This window comes from Apis laboriosa, unplaced genomic scaffold, assembly GCF_014066325.1.
Source record: "Apis laboriosa isolate Shangri-la unplaced genomic scaffold, ASM1406632v1 scaffold23_cov150, whole genome shotgun sequence".
NCBI lineage: Eukaryota > Metazoa > Arthropoda > Insecta > Hymenoptera > Apidae > Apis > Apis laboriosa.
The window spans coordinates 2,648,322-2,672,555 of NW_025222452.1; the positions used below are offsets into that span (position 1 = coordinate 2,648,322).

The following is a 24,234-nucleotide window of genomic DNA, read 5'->3' on the forward strand; positions in this document are numbered from 1 at the left end:
GAGAATCGTTCCACAATTTTTGATCGTCCGTAAACGATCGAGAGTAACGGTTCGAACGAAACCCAACGAATTCGAGCCTTTCTCCGACACTCGGAATCTTAGAGAAAGAAAGAAAGAAAGAAAGAAAGAAAGAAAGAAAAGAGAGAAAAAACAAAAGTTCCTACGAATCGAGGCTCGATCTCGATACGAAACAGCAACGAGAAAACAACTATTCGAAACTATTTGATCGAATAGCTTGCCAGACGGAGAAACAACGATCTTCTTGAAACTTGTTCTTTCAACGAGTCAACGCTCAACATGCGCCATTGACCAGGGGGATTGGATTGGAGAAGAAAATAAAGAAGGATCGTTGCGACCGCGATATTAAACGATAAATCTCGAAAGGGAATAATGCCGTTTTGAGACGCGATAATAATCGGTGAGAAACGCAAAGATGCCGCAGCGATCGCCGTTCGCGATCCAGGAGCTGCTGGGGCTGAACGGTACCGGAAACGGAAGCGGTACCGATCGCGGCTCGCCCCAAGGATCACCGCCGGCCGGCGTCTCGGCCGTTTCTTACGCGCCCACGGCGCCTCATCACAAGCTATGGGACTACATGCCCAGCCTGACCAATCATCTGGGCAATCTGGGGAATCTTGGGAATCTGGGCAACCTCACGGCCTCGCGGATGGCCTATCTGAATGCGCAGGCGGCCGTCGCCGCTGCCTTCCTGCCGCCGCCCCACCCCCACCCCGCGCACCACGTACCGCATCATCAGGTACATCAACCGGGACAACTTCCGGCCTCACCGGCCGGTGTCAACGTGCATCCGGGTGCACACGCGCAGCATGTACTTCCGGGTACCGCAGTCACCGCGAACCATCATCAGCACAGTCCGAGTCAGCACACGCCACCCCATGGTGAGTTATCATCCTTAATATCATTCTTTCTTTCGCCTACGTTTACATCTTTCGATTCGACCGTTCAACCGTTCAATCGTGTGTCGATCGCGCGAAATTTACTCGAGCTAATTTAATTCAATTGATTAACTATTTCAAATGGTTTCGAATATAAGATACATATCAATATCTTATGGATAATTGTAACATTTAATATAAGTCGATACCGATGATCGTTTACGTTGTACAATGCAATGTTTGATTTTTGAATAGTGTTTACTTTACAACTTTGGACGCCTAAGGTCTAAAGAATAAGACGGTATTATATTATTATATTATATTATATATATTTGGCTTGTATCGTATTCGTTGATCGTCGAGTTTCTCTCTCAATTTTCCAAAAATTACGCATGCGTATGTTGTAAAGTTTATTTAACGCGTGTTAGATGCGTATTATTAGATTATAATTAATTACGTACGTCTTTGTCGTTTGATCGAAAAATATTAGGAAAAATAATTTCGAGGCAACGATTACCTCGATTAACGAATTTCCCCTTTATTCAAACGTTTCGTTAAGATTAAATTGTAACGTTAATAATATCCAGGTGGCTTACCCGGCTCCCTTAATCAACGATCCCTTAGAAGAAAACTATAAACGCTTTTCCAAGGGGAAAATGGCTCCGTCGCGAATTTCTTATCGCTCGTTCCTTCCAACTGGAAGCTGGACCGGCGGAACAACATCGAGCCGCGTGGCGACCGTTAATGCGTCATTATCATTAAAACTTGCCCCGTTTATTTATAGATGACGATTAAGATGACATTGTTTCCATCGAATCGTTTCGCTCGCGAGCCCGTGCCCCATTGTACTTGGACAATTATAACCGTACCATTTATTCCACGAATGGAACCTCTAACTGTTTCATTTTCATTCCGGTAGGGGAAGGGGGAGAAAGGGGAGGGAGGTAAGGGAACGAAGAATTGATAATTAATTTTACACAACAACCGTGCGCGTATTGTGACCGGGTAACAAGCGACCACTTCATTCAATCTTAACACCTACGTTCTCGTTAAGACCTACATCTTGGCCGAGGGTACAAGAAGAGAGGGTGGAACTTACGGATCCCCGTTGAAGGAAGAAGGAACAAGGATCTCGAGACCGTCGTCGTCGTTACATCGCGCCTCTCTCTCCTTACCTAGACGCGAATTTTTACAATAATAGTGAGCTGAACTTTTGAACGGAAGAGGAGACGTTGTGAACGGCGTTCCGCCACGCCGCTATACAAACCGCACTTCCTTTTACAACACGGTTGCTCCTTACACGGGTACACCGGGGGGTGTGCGCGGAAGAAAAAGAAAACCGAGAAACCAATTAAAAAAACCGCGGTGCCTCGATCCCCGCTCCCATTGATCCCCCCTCCCTCCCCGTTCACGAACTGTTAACGAACGTTTGCAACCGATTCATTCTTCATCATCATCACCATCGATACGTCGACATCGTAATAAAGCATTGATCGGCAATCAGGGGGATTGCTTTTCAACCTTTAGACAAGGATGAACCCTCACGTGTCGGTTGAAGTAAATTAATAGGCGTATCGTCGTCCCACCGTGAAACGAGCACTTAACGTGCCACTTACGGATATCATTTAACAGAGAGCCACTCAAGATCGTGTTACCGAAAATCGACGAGGCGACTTTCCTCGTCGTGTATCCGTCGAGTAGAGAATTCTCTCTCTCTCTCTCTCTCCCTGTCTATTGTAGTTTGCCAGTTTTCGCCTATTTTTGGGAAAAAGGAACAGCTGACCAAGGCTTCACGCCCCGAAATGAAATCATTACGTCGATTTTACGTGCAAACAACTCGAGTTTGCTCGATCAACAGCTGTTGTGACTTATGATATCTACTCTATCTAACAACGGTTGTACAAATTGTATCTCGCGAATCTCCTCGAGAATTGGAAATTTTCGCGAACGCGGAAGAAAGGTAGATTTGAGATTGTTGGAACGGCAGAAGAAATCACTCGCTGTTTTACGGGGGATCAACGTCAGATACGTTAGATGAGTCGGAGAGAAAGAATAAGGCAAAGAAAGAGGGGTAGTGCCGGGGTGAGTGCACTGTGGGAATTGAATATTTTTGTCAGAATAATCCCCAACGTTATGAATAATTAGTGGTATAATGAGTTGAGTGTTGGGCAGACCTGCAATGTCTCACCAAAACACAAAGAACCTCGACAAAACGTAAAAATGGCCGCACTCGAGCAAACTGTTCTCAACTTCCATGGACGAAACCTCAGGGTTTCGTTTATATAAGATTTTTTTTTTTCCCCCTCTCTTTTAATTATTATACAGTCGCTAGTTTTTGATATACTAGTGTTCGTGTATGGAATCATTTGAGAAGAAACTTTGAGAAGAATTAATTAAGTTCGTTAACCGGTTAAAAGGAAGAATAAGAAACTCGATCAATCTTGGAATAATTTACATAAGTTGAAATAGAAATTTTGATGAATGTAAAAGAGAAATATCGTAACCATTAATGGAATAAAACGACGTTTTATCGTCAAAATGATATCGCGATAATAAACAACGATGGTCGAAGCAGCGAGTAAATTTTATCCGTATAACGAATTTTTTGAGAACGATTTTCGGGTGTCGGGTTCCCGGTGCAGCACAAAGGATCTGCCCTTCCATTCAAACGTCACTCTAGCACCTCGTCTTACAGTACGCATTTATTTGGCGCACTTCATTCGTTCCTTTTTGTCTTAAATCTTGGCCAGACTTAAAGACGAGAGCACAGACCGGGCAACCGCTCGATTTGTCCCCGATAATAATTATATCGATCGTCGTGAGATCGATTACTCCAAACGAAAATTGAAAATTTCGCAGTTGATCTGTCGCGTTGAATAGCCCTCGTCGATCAACGATCCTTTGTTCCTCCGATTCAGATAGATTCTCTGAAAAATTCGTGGCAAGAATATTGAACATTTGTTGATCGACGGAAATTTAAAATTTAGAGATCGAAGAGAAAGAGAAAGATATACGTAATAAGAGATGTATCCATTCGGAAACCAAAACTTTCCGAAGAATCTTTAATACTCTTATTATTCGAAAACGCACGGTATTTAAGGAGAAGAAGGATTTCCAGTAAGAAACGTGTTCGCACGCGTGGAGAGAAATTACAGTAGATCGACTAGAAGAAAATTGGCAACACGTAGGTACACCGGGGTGTAGGTATATAAGGATTAAATAGGCGATAGCGAGGAGGCGACGAATGTTCAAGGATGGTAAATGGCGTATGATCGATTCGCTTGGCACCAGCGCGTTAATCGGTGGTGGTGAGAAGGAAGGGGGGGTCGGAATGCGGGAACTGTGCGGATCGCATTGTCTAAAAATTCCGAGATTCGCGCCGGTTCGCGTCGAGGCTTTGCCTTTCCACCGGCTTGTACACCGGCTCGTCTCTCCTCCTCGCTCCGCTTTTTTCGGTTCGTTTGAAGTTGGCAATCAACTAGATTGCCTATCAACGCCTGAGAAGTCTCCTTGCACACTCCCGTCGGTCCACTCCTTTTCTTGCTCCCACACACTCTCTCTTCCTCCGTCTCCCTCTCCCTCTCTATCGCACCCTCACACACGGCCACGCGACAACGTTGTTCTTCCTTTATTCCCTCCACGCCGCGCGCTCCTTTCCTCCTCCTCCGCCGCCGATCTTGCGCGCTTTCGCCACGGCGCCGCCTCGATTCTTCTTCCTTCCCCATTTTACCTCTTTCTTCCACTTTCTTCCGCCCCTCCTTATCTCGCGCCCTTTATCCTTCTTTCTTTCTTTCTTTCCCTTTTTTTTTTCCTCTTCTTTTTCTCACGCTTGATATCGTCCCGGTAACACATCTCCGCGAAACGATTCCGCAAAACGCGTGGCGCAATCGGTCCTCCATTGTTCCCGCGTACCCCTTTCATCCGAGGGACTGGGAAAAGTGTGCCGAGTCTTTGCACCGAATTCTCGTTCCGAGGATTCCCCCGTTGTAATCGTTGACCCGTTATTTTGAGTACCGTTCGATAAATTGGAATAAGAAAATTCGAATGGAATCGAATGGAATCGAATGGAATCGAATGGAATCGAATGGAACGGAATGGGATGGAGTGATTCGGTTGGGGAGAAAGAAAGAAAGAAAGAAAGAGAAGGAGGAAGGAAGGAAGGAAGGAAGGAAAGAAAGGAGTGAATTGGCGGGTTGATTCGTCACGCCTCTGACGGAATGGCTTCTGACGGAAAGTCGAGGAACGAGTGGAAAAAAGGGAGAAACACCCGGCCATCGGAGGGCTTGGAGGAGTAGGAGGGGGTGGGGGCGGGTGGCGATGGTGGAAGCACGGGATAAGGGGTGCGGCCTGTAGGCGCAGGTCGATACTGATTAGTACTTCAAAGCGGCTTGAACGCGAGCCCCACGCGCTCCACCATCGACGAGGTGGATTTGTGACAAAGCAAGCGCCGCCACTCGAGCAAAAAATCTTGAACAAATTAGCGGATTATGAATCCGACTGGCTTTGTTTCCAGGAAAGTGGTTGCAGACACGTACAAGAGACTCGCGACACGAATACGTAGCGAGGAGCCCCTCTCCTCCTCCCGTATTTTTCATCGCGTTTCGCGCTCCTCTTTCCTACGTGTACGTGCGGCCGATTTTGCGCGATCACGTGTGCGTAAGAGCCGCTGCAATTCAAATTAGCCCTCTAGGCTACACCTCTCTTCAAACCGATACCGTGCGCGCGGTCGAGATGGGAGGCGTGAACGGTTTTGCTTCTTCGACGCTTCTTCCTACGCGACGCCTCTTCAAACCGCTATTAGAATATATTCGGATCTCGTCGTCGTTCCACCCTTCTCCCTATCCGTCGACTTGCGACCCGAAACAGATATCCGAGCCTTTCGATTTCGATGTTAGTTCGTCGCCGCGGTTAAAGAAAATAGAGGGAGGGAGGAAGGGAGGGAGGGAGAATTGAAATTTCAGGATGATCGATTCGTATCGAAGGGGTGAGGGGGGAAAAAAGTAGACTCGCTAGCTCGTTCAGTGGCTCATGCAATACTGCGAATGCAAATTAAACGAAATTAAACAGTTAATTAAAGTAGCGGCACCCCTCCCCCCCCGGGGAGAAGTTAATTGAGATTCTTGGGAGATTTGTCGCGCGGAATGTCTTAATTTAGTCCCTTAAGCGCCCTAACTCGCCTTAACAACTTAGAATAATTGGATAACACTGCCAGGGCGTGCTCACCGTCACAAGTAGGAAAATTCAGTCTCTCGAGAGGCTTCTTTTTCTTTCTCTTTTTCTTCTTTTTCTTCTTATTTTTCTCCCCACCCTTCTTTCGTTTTTCTTTCTTCCTTTCTTTTTTTTATTATTTTCCGCTTAACGTGTCACGTTCCACGTCCGTATCTCGCTCACCACGATATTTCTTACGTATTCTTATCCCTCCTTCGCCTTCCGCTCGTGCAAATTATTAATCGTCTCGCGATTGCAAAAGTTGGTTTCCGCGCGATAGAAATATCCGTAATACGATCATCGTTCGTGGTTCGTGCGAAAAAGCGAATTCTCATTTTCCCATCGATCGAACGACCACAAATTTCCCTGATTCGGTCAGAAACGAGTTTATCTCATTACACTCTGGCCGCGGTGTCAATCATACGACCCTCCCCCGTCTAATCGTGTAATCCGCTCGAACAAACCAATCCGGGAATGCGAGGAAAATCTCTCCTCCCCTTCCTATACTTCTCGGCTGATTACCCGCGGAAAATACGAAATGGCTATTCGATACAAATCCAAAAGTAGTCCGTTCCATCGTCGTGCTATTATTATCCACCGTTCGACGAGCCGGTCACAGCTCGGCGAAAAAGAAATTACGAAGGAAATTCTTTCTTTTTCTTTTTCTTTTTATTATTATTATTATTATTAGATTCTTTCTCTTCTCTTCCCGCGTCAAAAAATTAAACGGAAAAAACATTTTGCATTCGAAAAGCGTTTTACGTTCGCTCGATCGACGAACGATTTTCAACGCAGGAATCTAGAAAACTAGGCTCGTCGAGCGACACGAGTAACTCGGACGACCGAGAAGGGGATCCCCCAATTCGACTCCGTTACTTTAATTATTTAATTTCGCGGCAAGTTGCATCGATGCCGGCCTCCTCCACGTTCGATGGAAAATCCGGGAACGGGATTATCGACGGACAAACGGTATCGATCTACCACCCCACCGTGTACAAAGTCATGCGCGCTAACAGGCCGGGTAAGCATGTTTCACCATACCGTAAACTCGGAGGCATTATTCGAAGGTGTGCGCGTGTGTGTACGTACGTGCGTACGTACCGCGATGGTAGGCGACTATCAATCGGCCTTTTCGCGGCTGCTACTCACCTCGTAAATTTTCACCCTTTGACACGCGCCTAATACGGGAGCCCCTCCGGGGGTCCGCAGACGAGGCTCGCTCGAGCCGCGTTACGGCAATACTGCGTCGGCCGACGTGGCTGTCTAACCCCTCGGGAGTTGCGGGACGTTAATGAAATAACACGGGAATTAGTCTCGGACATTACCGGCAAACTATGTCCATTACCCGTGAGCCCGTACACGCCACTTTGTCTCCAACTTTCTGCTCGATATTCCTCGGATCGTTTCAGCTCCGCCCATTTTGATTCGCGCCGATCGTGGCCGAGCCGCGAATAGTGGGATTAAATCGTTAATTAATCCATTCGTATTCTCGATCTGTCTGTGGCGGGATTCTTCTGTACGGGGGTTGCGCATCGATCGATGCGCAACCCCCTCCTCCGCGCCAAATTAAAGGAAATTGAAGGTAATTGTAGTTATCGAGGATCAGACGCGACGCGGTTAGGCGGACTTGGACGGTTGGTCGGCGACCCGGATCTCGATATCACGCGATATCGAATCCGGTGGTTAACACGTCGAAGGTTAGCCGAGTTAAAGCGCGAGGCGAGGGTGTACGGCACCGTGTTGGTGTATACATCACTGGGTCAAAGTAATTGAAGATACGGGCGCGAGTCGATTACGCGAGCCTCGTCTCTATGCCGCATCACGTCCCTTTCCTCCACGCGCACGTAACTAATTTCACACTCCGGGCGAAAAGTAGGAGGCGGGTACGGAGGCTCGTCAACGAGCCTCTTTTGTCCCCGCCTAGGTCCCTTCAAGAATTCTAGTGTAAATCCCGCCACGTCACTCGGTTCTTTGTAATTCTTCTTTGCTTTCTACCTTTGCTTCGGCCACACCACCACCACCACCAGGGAAAACGGCTGTTACGGTTGCCGTGTAACAGTTAAATATTCGGAACAACGAAGACCGTCTAATTGCTGTCTTCTTCAAAATCGTACGCATGCGAGTCGCGTCGCAAATTTTTAAGAGAATTTTTAAGGGAGAAGAGAAAATTCTTCGGTGGATGAGAGGAGTTTACGACGCGGATCGGTTGACCTCGAAACGAAGGAATAAAATGGTGGTCGGGTTGAAGGGACGAGGCGTTCACTTAACGTATCGCGACGTCTCTCGATTCGTGCGTAAACGCGTAGCGCGCGAGAATCGTCGTGTATATACGGATCATTGGTATATATATATGTATATACATATGTATATATGTATATATGTATATATATACATATATGTGTATATATATACCAATGTTAGCGTGTAACCGGGCTTTCAAGCGAACGACCGTAAGTCGCTCAAATTGGTATGGATTTCCAGTCCAACACCTCGATTGTCCCCTGTGAAGAGTGCTTCGCGAGCATACATGAATTCACGCCTCAAACACACGCGCGCGGCCGTAGTCCTCCGCTTTCCCTCCCTCCGCCTCTCTCTTCCTCTTCCCTGATCCCTCACCCTCTCTCACTTAGCCAACGTCAACCCCGTGCTTTCTCCTCTCGCTCTTTCACCCGCTGCCGGGAATCGGTTTCGCTTTCTCGCACCGAGAGGAGTCGCGAGCGAAATCTTACCGCTATGAATGGGCAACGGGAACACGCGGGTTTCACACGCGTGTGGACGCGTGTACGTGCACGTAGCGGCGGCAGCCACGAGGAGTCTTGATTGCGTGCCGGTGAATGCGTTTCCACCCGTTCTCTCTAAGTAGCAGCTCATTCCGCGATGCTTGCTCTCGCGACTTGGAAAACGAAGGTAGCTTCTCGTGGTTGAGCCTCTTCGAACCTACGAGTGCGTGCGTGCGTGCGTGCGATTCTGCACACACACGCGCACACATTGCCTCGTCTTTCTCACCCCCGTCCAACGACGAATCTCGCGATAGAGTTTATATTTTTAGCTCCCGTCGACGCGCTCTTTTCACAGCCCGGCGTGGATACTTCTCCTTCTTTTTTGCTATTTACGCCGGTAATTATTTGTCGTTCAGTTGGCGAGCCCGATTACCGAGTGCTCGTTATCTGGAGCATCGAGAAACGCAACGGGCAACTCGTGCTCGCGAGGGCTAATTACTCGTCTCGTCGCGCGCGTTTCGTTCAATTTGGGTATCCTTTCGTCGTGGTAATAGTCGATCGGTGGCCCGCGAGAATTTTTCGACCAATGGAATAAAGGAATTAGAAAAAAAAAAAAAAGAAAAGGAAAGAAAGAGAGAAGTTTGAGCACGACTCGACTCGACTCGACGAAGGAAATTGCATTGCGGTGCGTGTTCGAGCCGCGCGTTTCCTAGGGAAGGGAGGACGAGGGAAACGTTCGGTTTCGGGGGTAAGAAAGAGGAAGGAGGAGGGATGGACGTCTCTTTGAAGGAGTAACCACAAATCCTAGTATAATACTAATAGGCCCATAATAGAGTCAATAGGGCTTAGCCGCGCGACGACAATGAGATCCTGTCAAAATACAGTCGGGTAACACGAGACCTAGGAAGTGGATTTTTCTCAATGGAGGCCCCTGTCTTGTCACCGGTGGCGCGGGCCGTGGCGCGCATTGTCGTTTTCGAAAAATCCGAAACCTTCCAGCAGCGCGCGCGATTGGGGTTTAAGTTTCACCGGTGAGCACGGGATTCCGTGAAAGAAGGAACGAACGCAGGAAAACCGGGATAATACCGGAATATAATGGCCGGTGACACGCGTTCCTTCCATACTCTCAAGTGAACAATCATCGCTCTATCGCGATCCTTGCTTCCCTTAAACGTATCCCCGTTCAATTTTCAACGATCGTCGCTTTAAAACGTCCTTCTTGTACCTATAATCTCTCGTCGTATATTTATAAAATTACGAAACCGTTTCTCGAAATAACCGATATAAGCGAATTCGCTGGAAGTATCAACGAATCCGTGCTCCACATTCGCCATGGTCTCTCTCTCTCTCTCTCCTCGACTTCTAAGGCTTGTTAAGTGTTCCGACGTTGGAGCATACTTTTCTGGGTTAATTTATCAAACAAACGCGCAAACTCGGCACAAGCTCGGCATCCCCATTTTAAGACGGCGGCTCGTTAAAGTCGTTTGAGGGTGGAGTTCCGCCGCCCCCGGTGGCCGCCAGCCACCACGTAACTACCACGGGTGCAACGTCGGTGTCGAGGCGGCAGCCACCACCGTTACCACCCGCTCTCAAACCCGTGAAACGCGAACTTTCCCTTCCTGCCCCTCCCTCCCCTCCCTCGCTCTCTTTATCGCTCCGTCGACCGGAGGCAACCAGCCCTAACCTTCTTAGGAACGCGGGAATCTTTTTCAACCCCTGTTTTTCACAGCCTGCGAGCCGTCCGCGCCAACGACGCGGGAACGACGACTTTATTAGAAAATGGCCGTGGCGAGAATACCGTCTTAATACGGTTGCTAACTTGTTTCTTCGCGGTGAAAAGGATATGTATTGCCGCGTATCTACGTTCGCGCGACCTTTTGGAAAATGGAAAAGCGCGGCCGTGGTACGCGCGGTACGACAAAGTGAATCAGAATCTCGGCGCGCGATTTAACGGGCGGATTTTGTTCTCCCGTCGCGCCCGTTGGGCAATTAAATCCGCGGCTACACTAACGAGTGAAATCTCACGAGAGAGCGACGAACGAGCCACGCACCAACCAACGCGAACGCCTGCGCCTGCCAAGGATCGCGCGCTTTTCAAAATTGCCTTTAATTACGAATATAACTGTTGTGGTCTCGACACCGAGCCACCCGTCGTCGGGATACTTGTCACTCGTTAAACGGCAAATTATGAAAATGCAATAATTAAGATCGCACGCGTTTTTCTACGATATTATACGGTGCTCTACCACCACCCCCATCGGTCCAGTCTGTCTTTCATCGTCGACCACGATCAAACTTTTAACCTAACTAGCGATGGAACGCGAAAATTCGACTTAAAATTAGAGTTAAACTATATCCGATATAACTAAATCCGATATTAATAACAAGGTAACCTGGATCGTGTCTGGTCCCGTGTGAAATAGAAATCGTTGTGTTCTTTCTTTTTTTTTTTTTTTTTTTACAACGAGATTTTAATTAATTAAATTACAGTTAATTCTGATCGAATCATTAAGGGTAACGCATTCGAGTCGACTGATATATACGTATGTACGTGTGTGTGGGTGTGTATCTCCCTCTCTCCGGATCCCAAAGGCCATTGAGATCGGATGAAAAATGTCTTACTAGGCGCTAATGAAATAATTGTCGGGTTAATTTCGCGATGTCGTTAATCAGGGTCGAGCGTCGAGGCAGCGGAGTACGCCACCCTTTCGAACTGCGTTCTACGGAATTCTGGTTAATTTTTAAATGAAATTTCATTTCGCGAATACTTAGCCGCAATACGTCCGCGTTATCTTTTATTTTTTCTCTCTTTCTTTCTCTCTTTCTCTCTCTCTCTCTCTCTCTTTCTCTCGGTTCTAGAATCTTTCGTACATATACTCTACTACTAATGGATTATAATTATATGATGAATATTTTTCCACGATAATTTGTGTAACCTGAAATATATTATTCACCAACTAAATTTCTCGTCTCGGGTAAATTTTGAATTCATAATTCTCTCTATAGGGCAATTTCAATAGACCGTATTTTTACGAGATATGAAATCATATTATTGCGGCTGTATTCTTACAGCTGATATGGAAAAATCAAAAGATTTATCCGTATCCGTATCTTTTGTATAAATCATTATTAACATTCAAATTTGACATAGTTGGTGGCGTTAGCATCGCCTGTATAGATCCATCGATGGATAATCCACTTATCTTGAATCATAGTGGAGATTTATCATCTATTGTACCAGTATGGCCGGCTTCATTGTTGTAAACTATAATTATAGCTACTCGTTTTTAAATTAACGTAACGTTAATTTAAAAAGCGCGCCGTATCTCATTAAATGATAAGCTGATAGATCTTACTTGTAAACTTACTTGATAAAACGTTTTTTTTTTTTTTGCAAAAAGAATATACGAATGTTAAATTTATCTACATTGCACCGTGTATAAAAGTATGCAATTTTTGTTTTGTTCCAGGTTTCTCTCAGTCGAAGAGTTCGTTCTCAAACACAAGCCCAGGTAAGCTTTGTTAAAATACCTCGAAAGTATAATACCTCATATGTTTGAATCCTCGTCTCAGCTCGGCAAGCTTCCAAATAACCGGGGGAAGGAACTCGATGTTCTTTCCATTTTCATCGAGAGATCACTTTTCAGAATTTCACCAGGCGAATCCATAAACACGCGCAAACGACCGTGCAGAGGTTATGACGCTTTTTCGCCCGAGTTATTCGCTCCACTCTTGCCACCGCATCTAACCCAGCGCTCGATATTTATCAGGAGTCTTGGATGCGCTTGCAAACAAACGCTTGCCTCGTGTATGGGGCAAATTCACGATTTCACTTTGAATCGAGATGGAAATTGAGAAACTAGCGCTTGCCTAATTCCCGCTCGTCAAAATTTCCTTCCCTCTCGAAATTTACGAGAGACGAGAAAAAGCGAGCACGATGGCTTGCAAATTAGGATACGATAGTAACGAGCATCTTGATCGTGATGACAGGGGTACATCGTTCATACGATGACGTCATATGGACGAGAAGCGGGAAAACTGATTACGTATTCGTGCCCGCGATGATTCCGATTTTTCCGAGCCATTAAGCCCCGCTCGCTTAACCCGCAGAACGATGTCGTTCGAAACAAGGGACGACAGGTTGAAAATCATCTCCTTGGACCGTATCCCCGTATATCGTAAACGGGGCCGTGTTTCGAAAACGTGGTCGCGCGTATTCTTTCCCGTGACTCAACATCCTCGTCCTCGGGAATACGTAAATGGTGCACGATTCTCAGGTACGAGCAATCGTAAATAATTTCCCACCGACCCTTATATTAAATTTCTTGTCAAAATATTTCGAGAAATCGAGGATCCCCGCCACACCCTCCCCTATTCGAGCGCTAATCGGTAACGGGATACTTTCTTTTCTCCCAGAAACTTGATTCTATCTCCACGCCTACCGTTAAAAATCTAAATCGTTGCTCAAAGAGCAACGATTCCATTCTATTCCGAAAAATCTCTTCTTTCCCTCTCGAGATACCGGTTCAGTTACATCCAATACGTACCTTACCTTCGTTTCTCTCGAGGTAGCGACAAAAACTCAGGAGAATGCAAAGAAGATATATATATATATATATATGGATGAAATAAAATAAAAGAAGGGAAAAAAAAGGAGAAGGAAAGAGAATCTTCCAATTACGAGAAATATCCTCGTTTCCGTGTTGAAAGTGCGTCGTTAAGACGGCATCCCTGGAAGACAGGGATTTTATTGGCCGGCATTTCCGTTGCGTCAGCGGAACGACGAACGGTTTGCCATCAGGATTACGAAGGATTCCGCAAGAAGGGAGGGAGGGAGAGAAAGAGAGAGAAGGTTTTCGTAACGAGCAGCTTTCCGACAGAATTGGTTGTTTTAACAACTGCGCGCCACTTTGAGCCCGCCAAGAGGACCCGTGTCGAGGGACCCGTGGAAAAGGATAGGAGCGAGGGGGTCGGAGGGGGGTGGAGAAGGAGAGAAAATACGCGGTTTTCGCGAAGACACGGCGCCGAGGTACAAGCCGCTACCGTAATAGTCCAATTTGCCGGCAAAGGAAAATACCGGAGGATTCTGCGAAAGGAGAGAGGGGGAGTGGCTTCCGGGCTGGCACTGGCAACGCTCAGAAAAGCCGGGAGACGGAAAATTGGAGACGCGGCGAAACACGGAGCGAGGGAGCCTTTTCGTGGAGGACAGTTTCCGCGAGGATGCCATCTACTTTTCCAACGGTCTTGCTTCGCGATACAACGCCCTGTTAATTACACGTGTAAAATATGATATATTTTTTTGCGATGGAAGCAAAAAAAAAGAAAGAAAGAAAGAAAGAAGGAAGGAAAGAAAGGAAGAGAGAAAGAAAGCATTGGACGCAAGTATCGTATCGAGATGGAAATTTATCATGGCGAAGTAAATCGATTTCGCGGGATGAAGAAGAAGAGGCGCCTAAAGGTCCCTCTCGATACTTTGGTTGCGCAAGCTTGAATAGATCGAAGGGAGAGAATGAAAGGGAATTTTCTTTTCGGAATATATTTAATGATATCTCCAAGTTTGATGGATCGATGTCGTACGTTTAACGAGGTTTGTTGTAATAAAGAAATAGGAGAGAAGAGGTATTTTTTTTTTTTTAGTCGTGAAATGCATTCGATGGATAATTCTTGGATGGAGACGTTGTAAATAAATTACAATGATAGAAACTTTGTTTTGGAATTTATTCGATCACCTCCTCGGTGATGCTTCTCGGATGATCCATCATCCCAATGTCCGATCTAATCATCTTATTTCCCTCGATGTAATTTCACTCGAACGCCTGACAGCCGGCAAATCGACAAGGAAGGGGATCGAGGAGCACGAAGGGAAACTTATGTTAATATTCTGAAAGGTAGGAAGTCAAAGAAACCGACGAAAGAACGAGATTAAAAGAGCGAATATTCGAGCGTCTTCGTAATCAGAGGCAGGCGAAGAGAGAATGGGAACGGGGTCAGAAAATGCAGAATTACTTTCTTTGATGTGGATGAATGAAATAAACCTATTAAATTGATGGATACGATACTCGAGCGATCGATCGAAGCTAAAAATAGCTAGAAATAAATATTCGAATAATAGAAAGAATGGGACGAAAATCAAAGTTGGGAACAAGGAGGGGGAGAGGGGGGTCTATGGAAAATTGGAGAATATTTTCCGTGGATGGAAAGCGATGTGCAGCGAGGCGAAGAGGGAAGCGACGAAGGTAGTCGATTAATAGAGGCGATACTCGAGTCGACGGCTTTACAGAGATTTTTGTGGTAAAAGGGCTCGATTTCAAAGAGGCGGCACCGATTCAACGCGAACGGTTGTTGACTGTTCGCGAAAATAGTGGTAGGTAGGCGCGAGGCTCGTTCGGGATCTCGAGAGTCCCCGCTGGCTATTACGATTGAAGAGTATTTCTCGAGGTGGGATTCCTGGAACGGTCGAACAGAAGGAAAGTTTTCGAAGCAAAGTGGATCGAGGCAAAGAGGGTCGAAACTCGAAGAGGTGGCCGAATCGGCATTATATGGGATCATGCTCGCTCCTCCTTTCCACCGGAGGATGGAAACGTGGATGGAATCGTGCGTTTGTGCGATTTGTTTCGTAATTAATTGTCACTCGTCGTCGTTGAGAAGAAGCGAAAGGAAGCTCGAGGAAACAATTTAGGCGGTGGCAAGGAGGAACCGGCGAAGGGAGTGGTGGAAGATTGAAAGAGGGAAGGAGAAAGGAGAGAAAGAAAGAGAAAGGAAGGTGGGATCGCGCGAGGGTTAAGCGCGACAAAGGGGTTAACCAACGATTCCTCGATTCGTCGCGTAAGAGATATTCTCCGGTTGAAACGGGTGAGCGGTAAATCGGAGAAACGGGCGCACTTCCTCCTCCGCGGTCCTTTCTTGCTTTTTCTTTCGGTTCACTCTCGTGACCGATTGTACCTATCATAGTGGCTCGAGATGCGCGTGTGTTCCCATACATCTCCTTTCATTCGAGAGACTCGAGAGAAGAGAAGTGGGTGGACGATGCCTGGCTGGGGTGTCGCTAAAGACAGACAAAGAGGGGTGGGTTGAACAGGCGCGAGGGAAAGCGAGAGAGGAAGGACGCGGAGCGGAGCGCAGACGAGGAGAAGAGAGAAAAAGCGAGAAAGCGGAGGTGGTGGTGGTGGTGGTGGTGGTGGTGATGGTGGTGGTGGAGAGAAGAAGCGGATGGGAAAGGGAGGGAGGATGAAAACGGGGTGTGAGAAAGGTGAAGAGGGAGAGAACGAACGAACGAACGAACGAGCGAACGAACGAGCGAACGAACGAACGAACGAACGAGAAATGGGTGCTGGCGAGGGCTGCCACGTCGGAGGAGGCAACAAAGATATTAATTAAGAATTAACACGCGTACTGAAACCGCCCTTAATTAGTAACAGTCAGTGCCTGGAGCAGCGGTTTGTCTGCGCGAACTTGTAGCACCGGGTGCAGGGTAAACACGGGGAATGAATTGTAATCAAAAAACATGCCACCAGATAACATACTGTTTCGCGAGAAAGAAAAAGAAGAAATAAAATTTATTTAAAAAAAAAAAAAAAAAAAGAAAAAAGAAAGAAAAATATTCCGGCTGGGGAAAATGAAAGGGAGAGAAAAGAGAAAGGGGAAGAGAGAACGAATTTCCTTCGATCGCACGCGATCAACGAGCGTGTACGATGATGCCGTTTACGCTGAAACGTTGAAGTTTAGAACGCGAGGACAAAAATAGAGGCGAGCGCGAGTCGCGTGACGAAGGCCGAACGACGTAAAAGAAAAGCCTTCAAACGGTTTTCACTCGTGTCATGAAACATTTGCTTTGATTACGAGCCGGAGCTCATTAGCACCGTAATAACGCGAAACGGGTTGTACAGTAGGTAAGGAAAAAACCTTAGAATCGGTGCATATAATACCGAATGAAAGAAGAAGAATTTCTCTTCCCTTTCGAGCAGAGCACTCTTTGCATCGACTTATTATCGCGCTCGATCGATAAAAAAAACGCGACTTTTCTCTCAACTTTTTTGAGAAAAAGAATCAGACGAGTACGATACGTCGTTCAGATCTTTCTTCGCGAGAGAACGCGAAGGAAGAAACGCGATAATCGATGATCGACGAACGAGCTTCGCGTTCCGGACACGAGGCTGGCTGATTTTCAACGAAGGCGCATTTGGAGGACGCAGCGCCGCTGGTCGAGAGGGCGTTCTACTTCGAATTTCTCTACCGCTACTTACGTACATTCAGAACGCAATTATGGCGGGGCAGAACGAAACCCTTTCTAATAACCGGTTAAATTCATCTTTCGAATTGAATAACTTAGAGGCGATGAAAGGACGCTTATTTTTAATAGGAAACTCGTTACACGCGTTCTTGCCTCGCGCGAATTTAGTAATCCCGCTCTCAGTTTTTAGCGAGCGAAAAGCGTGTTGGCACTTTTAACGGCGCGTTCTGAATAGAGGTCATTAGCTCGGCGATCGGCTCGTCATCTCGACGACAATTTTCTTCCCTTGGGATTAATAGAATGTTTTTTGGCCGTTTTGAACGGACGAGGAAGTGGCTCTCTTTATCCTTTCGTCGACGTACCCATCGGCCGGGCCTCGAAACGTAGCCAGGATCGATGCGTAGTGCCTATTGCGTGTGGAGCACGTGAGTTCGTGACGTCATCGACCGGAGGCCATTTTGACTCAGCTGGTCCCGACAAAAAGCGGGACGCCATGTCCTGCGAGCTTGACAATGCAACGAACAATGATCCGTGCGCGCGCCCGTGCACACGTACCACCAGCACACGGGAATCCGTCACACACCGATTTACACACTCACTACACATTTTTGTCAGCGAGTAGGCACGGTGGGTAGGCGACGCGTAACGTCGAAATTTCGAACCCTTTCCTGTGCGCCGATCGAACGTATATCTATACTAGAGAAGAAAAAGTAGTCGGAGAGAATAGAGTGGTATTATTGGCGACGAGTGGAGAAGGAAAAATGGAGTGGGAAAAATGGGACGTTGGAAATAACTTTGGAAATATTTTGACAGAAATGAGGGGCGTGGTGGTGGTGGTTTAATGGACTGGCAAGTATCCAATAGGGCAACGTTTCGACGATCAGAGAAATTTTGTTCTTTCTCGCGCGACACACAGGATCTCGTCTCCCTGTGAGAGAGGGTTTTCGGTTTCATTCGGGGCACCGCTTTAAAGCGATACAAACTGGCGGACGAATAAATATTATGCGGGTGAAAAATGTGCTTTCGAGAACATCCAGGCATCCTCGACTCCTTGCGGTAGGATTGTGCCGATGAAAAGGGGTTGGGGGTGGCGCGCGAGAGGAGAAGCCCTCTCGCTGCCGTTCGTACAGATACAGTGGCTACATTGTGGGTTTAGAGGCTCATTGTGCGACGCCAACACGGGCATTGTCGTCCTTTTTCGAGGGCCGGAGATTCACACCTTTTCACCGCTTTGCGATTTTCCACGATGGGCGCGTTCCATTGAGCGGAAGAGGGCGAGCCTCGTCCCGTTGGTAGGGATGAAAGATCGGTGGAGGGAAAGGAAAGGGAAAAAAGAGGTAGAGAGAGAGAGAGAGAGAGAGACAGAGAACGGATAAGAACTAATGCCAAGGAACACGGAACCGCGTAGGATACTCGCACGAATTTATCACGCGACACGATGGGGTTACACGAGGCGTCTTTCTTTCGACCGACGTCGATGGGTCGGTTGAAATGAGAAAGACAATGGTCGCTGTTTAAAACGGGGTGTTGAGGATGTGAGAGCTCTTCTGGATTAAATTTCTTATGGTTCTACGTTTGAAAGACAGCTTTACCAGTCTTGCCACCGGGTTGTTGACGCGTTCCTTCAATTAAAGAAAGAGATCATCGTTGCATCGTACGTTATGTCGATGACGTTACGCCGTGATGTACCGCGTCGTAATATACATTTCCGGATATCAAATTGTTTCATTTCTCGTATTTTGACAAATAATGGATGCTTACATAAATGTTAGAAACGTTATTATATGTAATAGATCCTAAATTTTACCGTTAATACCGTAATCGATGCACGGATCGATATCAGAAGCCATCTTAGCCGCTCCCCGTTCTTCTCCCATCCTCTGGAATCCGCTAATTGCACTAATTTCAATAAATTTCCTTCGAGGAGGTGTATTTCCCGGGGTTCTTATGAATTTGTAAGCAAAGAAATTTGAAAGGTTGCCAAGTCTCTCTTCTGGAAGGGACAATTAGACTCTTCTCGTTGACCTTGAGGGGAGTCAACGAGATGGTGAGGACCGATCGTTAAGTTACCTGGTCCCTTCCTTTCCTCAACGTCTCTTTGTCACGATTAGACAACTTTTCGCTCCTTCGAATAATGCCTCCATTTACCAATTCAAACTTGCCGCCATACGCAAGAATATTTAATTTTTTTTCTTTTCTTTTTCCTTTTCTTTTTAATTTGCATCTTGCTCTTCGAAAATCTTTCTTCTTCCATTATTCATTCTCTAATTAATTTTTCGTCCTCTATTTTCTATTTTCTCCAACGTGTCGAATCTTTTATTTCTTTTAATGAGAAATATCGAGTACGAGCCGATCTAGCTTGGTAAAAAGAAAAAAAAAGAAAAAAAGAAAGAGAGAAAGAAAGAAAAGACGATAGTTTTGCGGTGACAGTGGAGGAGACAGGGCAAAGAGTAGTTTAGTTCGAGAAACTAAATTTAGGTCGACATGTGCGGACGTAAGTTTGTCTGGCGCCAAGGAACAAAATATGTAGTTGGGCTACAAAAATATTGGGTTACTTCGAAAACAGTCGGCAGTCAACACTTCCCTGAAGCGTTGCATGTGTTTCAACCCAGCGGACTCGGTTCGTTGCCGAATCAAAAGGGGGCACTCTCGAGAGGTTTTCTCCATCGTGAAAAACTTTTTCGATCTACTCAAAAGATCCGTTAAATTCGCGATTCGTGTCGTATTATCGATCGTCGCGTCGAACAAGAAGTCGAACAATTTGTCGCGAGACGGCCGATTCGGCGGACAAACGCAAAATGTGACTCGCTATTGAAGATCTGTGAAGTCTGCACAGCCATGGGACGATTAATTGCGCCATTGAGCGTATCGCATTGCCGGTATTATTGAATCGAGCGTAGCCCGCCACTCGGAGAATAATTATGAAATCATTCACTCGTGGAACAATTTCAAGCCGTAGCTCCGCTTTTCATTTAATTCCCGATGTTTAGTCGTTCTATTTTCAAAGGGTGCTCGCACGCCATTGTTAACTCGTGTCACTGAATCGATTCGTGCCGGAGCTTCCTTTATCTCTCCTCACTTTTCCTCCTCTAAACAGAAAATTAACAATGTCCATTATTAAAACCGATTATTTAATCGACAACTCGTTATTTGTCGTCGCGATCCGTTGTCGTGGTGAAAGAACAACAAGAGGGAATAAATATTGCAAAATATGCGTAAATGTGCGTTATAAAAAATTGATCGAAACACACGCGCATCCGTTCCCCGATATAAGCAATATTTTTGTCCAAGAGTGGTGGAACGTTGGAGCTTGGCGCTCTCCAATTATTAGAACCCCAAGCAGTGCTGTAACAAGTTTGCGACCCTCGCGTCTCCATCGAGAACGGATTTGGAAGGGGTTGACTGAAAGCTCGCTTCGTACCCGCTTCCACCGTACATGATCACGCGACTCTTATGAATACCGTAAATTTTACGCGATGTTGCCGACAATTTCGCCCGATCATCGGCATAAAATCCACTATCCCCCGCTCGCAGCGATATTACCAACCCTCCCTCCATCCCCTCCCCTCCCACCACGTCCGCCAAGGCCAGGATTTAACGCGGCTGCGCGGAGGTCGCGGACGAGTCTGCGCCGATCCCGATCCGTCTCGCGTTTGGGAATGGACGCGATTGTAGCCAGTTTTCAGGCGAACAATTATTCACAGCTCGTTCGGCCACTTAGTTGCCGCGCGCGCCGTTAACGAATGAGTTTTGTCCCATCGTGTCTCGGATTCTTTCGCGATTCTCCCTCTAATTAAAACCGCTTCGCGCTCGCGACCGTTTCGGTTGTTTCGTTACACGCGCTAATAGTCGCGACTGGAGAGGCGTCGCGAATTAATCCGTCGCATTATTTTCCTCTCCAGTCCCCGGAGAAAAAATGGTTTTACATCGTTGACATAGGATACGAAAGAATTTGTCCCCGAGAAATGCGAAAGAGAGAGAGAGAGAGAGAGAGGAGAAAACGAGCATGGAGTGTTTCGGCGATCGAAACGCCGTTCACTTTATGCATGTAACGGCAGGGTTGGATACCGTTGTCCGGGAAAATAAGGCGGGAACGAGGGGCGCGTGGTGGTCCGGTATCGACGTCCCCATACGTCTGGGTCGGAGCAGCCACGGTAAATTTTCCACGATGCTGCCGGCAATTTCAGCAGCAGGTCATCGGCGTAAAGTCGATGCTCATTGTAAGCCCCGGCCTGGTTCACGAGGATGCCAGCAGACAAGAGCACCGCCACCATCGGTGGTGGTGGTGGTGGTGGTGGCGGCGGCGGTGGTGGGTGGACAGGAGGCGGGAGGAGGTTGGCGAGGGCACGAGAGAGGAGTTAATGGGGACGAACCGTAGAAGTGGCTATAGTCTAGAACCGTGTTAGGGCCAGGGCCATTAAGCTTAATGACATAATGAAGTAAATGGCTGTGCATGCCATGCCACGCCGGAGACTATAGCTTATAACCGCCGGGCCTCCACCCCCGCGCAATATACCGCATGCCAGGAATTCCTGACTTATGCCGCCACTGCCCAGTCGAAAGGGGTAGCCTAGCATGGGGGTCTACCCTCCCTCCCTCCATTTCTCTCTCCCCTCGTCCGTTTCTACTTCGATCTCTCTTTTCTTTCTCTCTTTCCCTCAACCCTTCCGCCGCTATTTCTCCTCTCGTCCATCCCTCCGAAACTCCTTCTCTCATCGTCGTATGTACGTTGCTAGATTACGTAAAGGGTTGCCGTTGCCACGCGAACTTCTATTCTCTCTGGCAATTGCCAACGTCGTCCGTTGCGGCTCTTTGGACTCTGGTCTCCCTCCGTTTTCCGGGAGACGATTCGGTAAAAACCGCGTCACATCGGCGCGCGACCTTCTCTCCTCCAACCCTCTTGAATTTCCTGCGGAGGACTCGTAATTATGCGTTTCGTATGCCGGGTAAGGTCGTGCGCGCGTTAAGTATTTAATGTTAATTTAGCAAAGGCCGCGAGCGAGAGCGAGAGAGATCCGAGCGCGTGCTGGATCCTCGTGGTGAAATTGCGTGACTCATCTCTCTTGTTTGCCGCCCGCTCGCTTTCACCGCGACCTTTTCTGAAAGCTTCGATCGCGAAACTGCCTAATGCGCCGCTTGATACCACCGATTTTTCAGTATTAATTGGACGCGTGAATGGAAATGGCCGTGCTCCATCCTCTCCCGAGTTTTTACCTGTTCGAATCTGTTCACCCCAATTCGCGTTCGATTTAATCGGGACGCGCGAATACCTTCTTGGCTAACATTCGTTACATTCGAACTCTTGGATAAATATTGGTTATCCCGAAAATCTGGTAGGTGGATGGAAAAGAGAAGATGGACGAGGGTAAAGAGGAGACCTTGAACATCGCGTACGACGGAAGACTACTTATTTATGCGAGCGAACAAAGTGGAACAAAGTACGCTCGTGTAGTTGGTAGAAAAAACGCCTTGTTTTCGGGCAATCAACACTTTACCCATTGTCTCGATCTGGCATTTGAATGCGTGGCCATCATAATATTCACACCATTCGTAGAGGATCGAATTTCGAGCATGGCCACCGCGACCCACGGAGAATGGTACGGAGACAAACGCGAAAACACGTTTCTGACCACGAGGTGTGAAGCCCCGTGGAAGAAAAAGAAAGTGAGAAACCCGCGCGGGGTAGTCGGGGGTAAGAGAGTCGAGGAGAGAGGCGTTTCCGAGAAATACGCCCACGAATTCGTTATTCTACTTTTTTCTTCTTTTCTCTCTCTCTCTCTCTCTCTCTCTCTCTCTCTCTCTCTCTTTCTCTCTTTTTTTCTTCTTCGGCCGCGTCCTATTCATTAATTATCGCCATTCAAGGGGGCCACGGCCTCCTGATTGTGAGGCCCGAGGATCGATGAAACGCGTTTCGCAGTAACCGTGATTAAGCCGTCGAGTTTTCGCGAAATAACCTGTCGGGAACTAGTTTTACCCGAGAACTTAATTACTGCTGTATTATGTACGCTGGATGCGCGAATCGGTGGCTCGAGAAACAACGTAATTCCTGCTGCTTAAAAGAAAACTCATCTCTCCCCGCCACGCCACCCACTGAACGTTAATTATACGTCTTCGTTACCATTGTCGGAGCTCGAACGCCTGTATCTAAAATAATTAAGATCCGTCCAAGATCCTTCCTCGCGTCGTGGATTCGCAACCTCTTCGTTCGACCTCGTTTCGCTTCGCGAAATTTCAACTCGAGATCGTCTCATCGACGATCGTTCGAGATGAAAGAATGGAGAATACGTGGATGGGGAAAGGAAGGAGGGGAGGGGGGGGGGAAATTTGAGAGAGAGAGAGGGACAAAAGACGCGAGGCGAATCGAGTCGAGGTCTCGAGGGGGCGAGCGATCGAACCGGCCAAATTAATTCGACCCCGAAAACATCGTGGAAGCATTAGCAGCTTACCACCCTAAGCCGCCTCCCGGTCTGTTACAAGTGTTTTACAGCGTGTTACATGGTGCAGCAAAACTACCTAACGTTGAGGGTCCCTAATCTACCGAAACATCCCGAGGGATGTATCCAAGCATCGGCTGCACTCGGATACGCTCCATTCGCCCTTTCGGCTATGTAAACGACCAAGTGTACATGTTTCACGCGCTCGATAAATAATTCTCGCCGCCATGCATTTTTCATACCGGTTTCGCGCCGCTATTTCGCACGGATGCGGCACGATGTGCAGTTACCAATGTGTTGGAAACGATGAGTTTTTTCCTTAGATTCACTTCCCGCCCCTTGCTCGATCATTTATTTTTACACGCAGAGATAAATCTTGTCTTCGATGAATAAAAAATCTATATATGTATATATTATATATATATATATATATAATTGATCCATTCGATTATTTCGATAGGTAATATAATTTTTTATTACATCAATGATGGATTCGCCGATAAGCATTTCGTAACGCTCGAACAGAAAGAATCGTGACGATTTTATTATTCTCCACTCGCTGATTCACGGAACGAGGATAGAGATAGGAACGAAGTGGAGGCAAGCGTGTCAAATTGACTTGTAACGTAGTTTTCGCACAAGATGGGGGAAGATGGAGGGGTTATTTCTCATCGCGAATTTACGGATGACCTATGAACGCGTAACCGATCGATAAAAGATTACATCCTTAATTCATTCGTCATTGA

General features: G+C 47.0%; 1 protein-coding gene across 1 annotated transcript in view; it reads left to right on the forward strand.

Moving 5' to 3' along the window:
* Positions 1 to 433: 433 nt before the first annotated feature.
* Positions 434 to 24,234, forward strand: part of LOC122713358 (visual system homeobox 2-like) — a 49,437-nt gene continuing 25,636 nt past the window's right edge. The window contains exons 1-2 of the mRNA XM_043933722.1: positions 434 to 899; positions 12,295 to 12,336. Of these exons, the coding sequence (XP_043789657.1) occupies positions 434 to 899; positions 12,295 to 12,336 (508 nt within the window). The remainder of the gene's footprint in view (positions 900 to 12,294; positions 12,337 to 24,234) is intronic.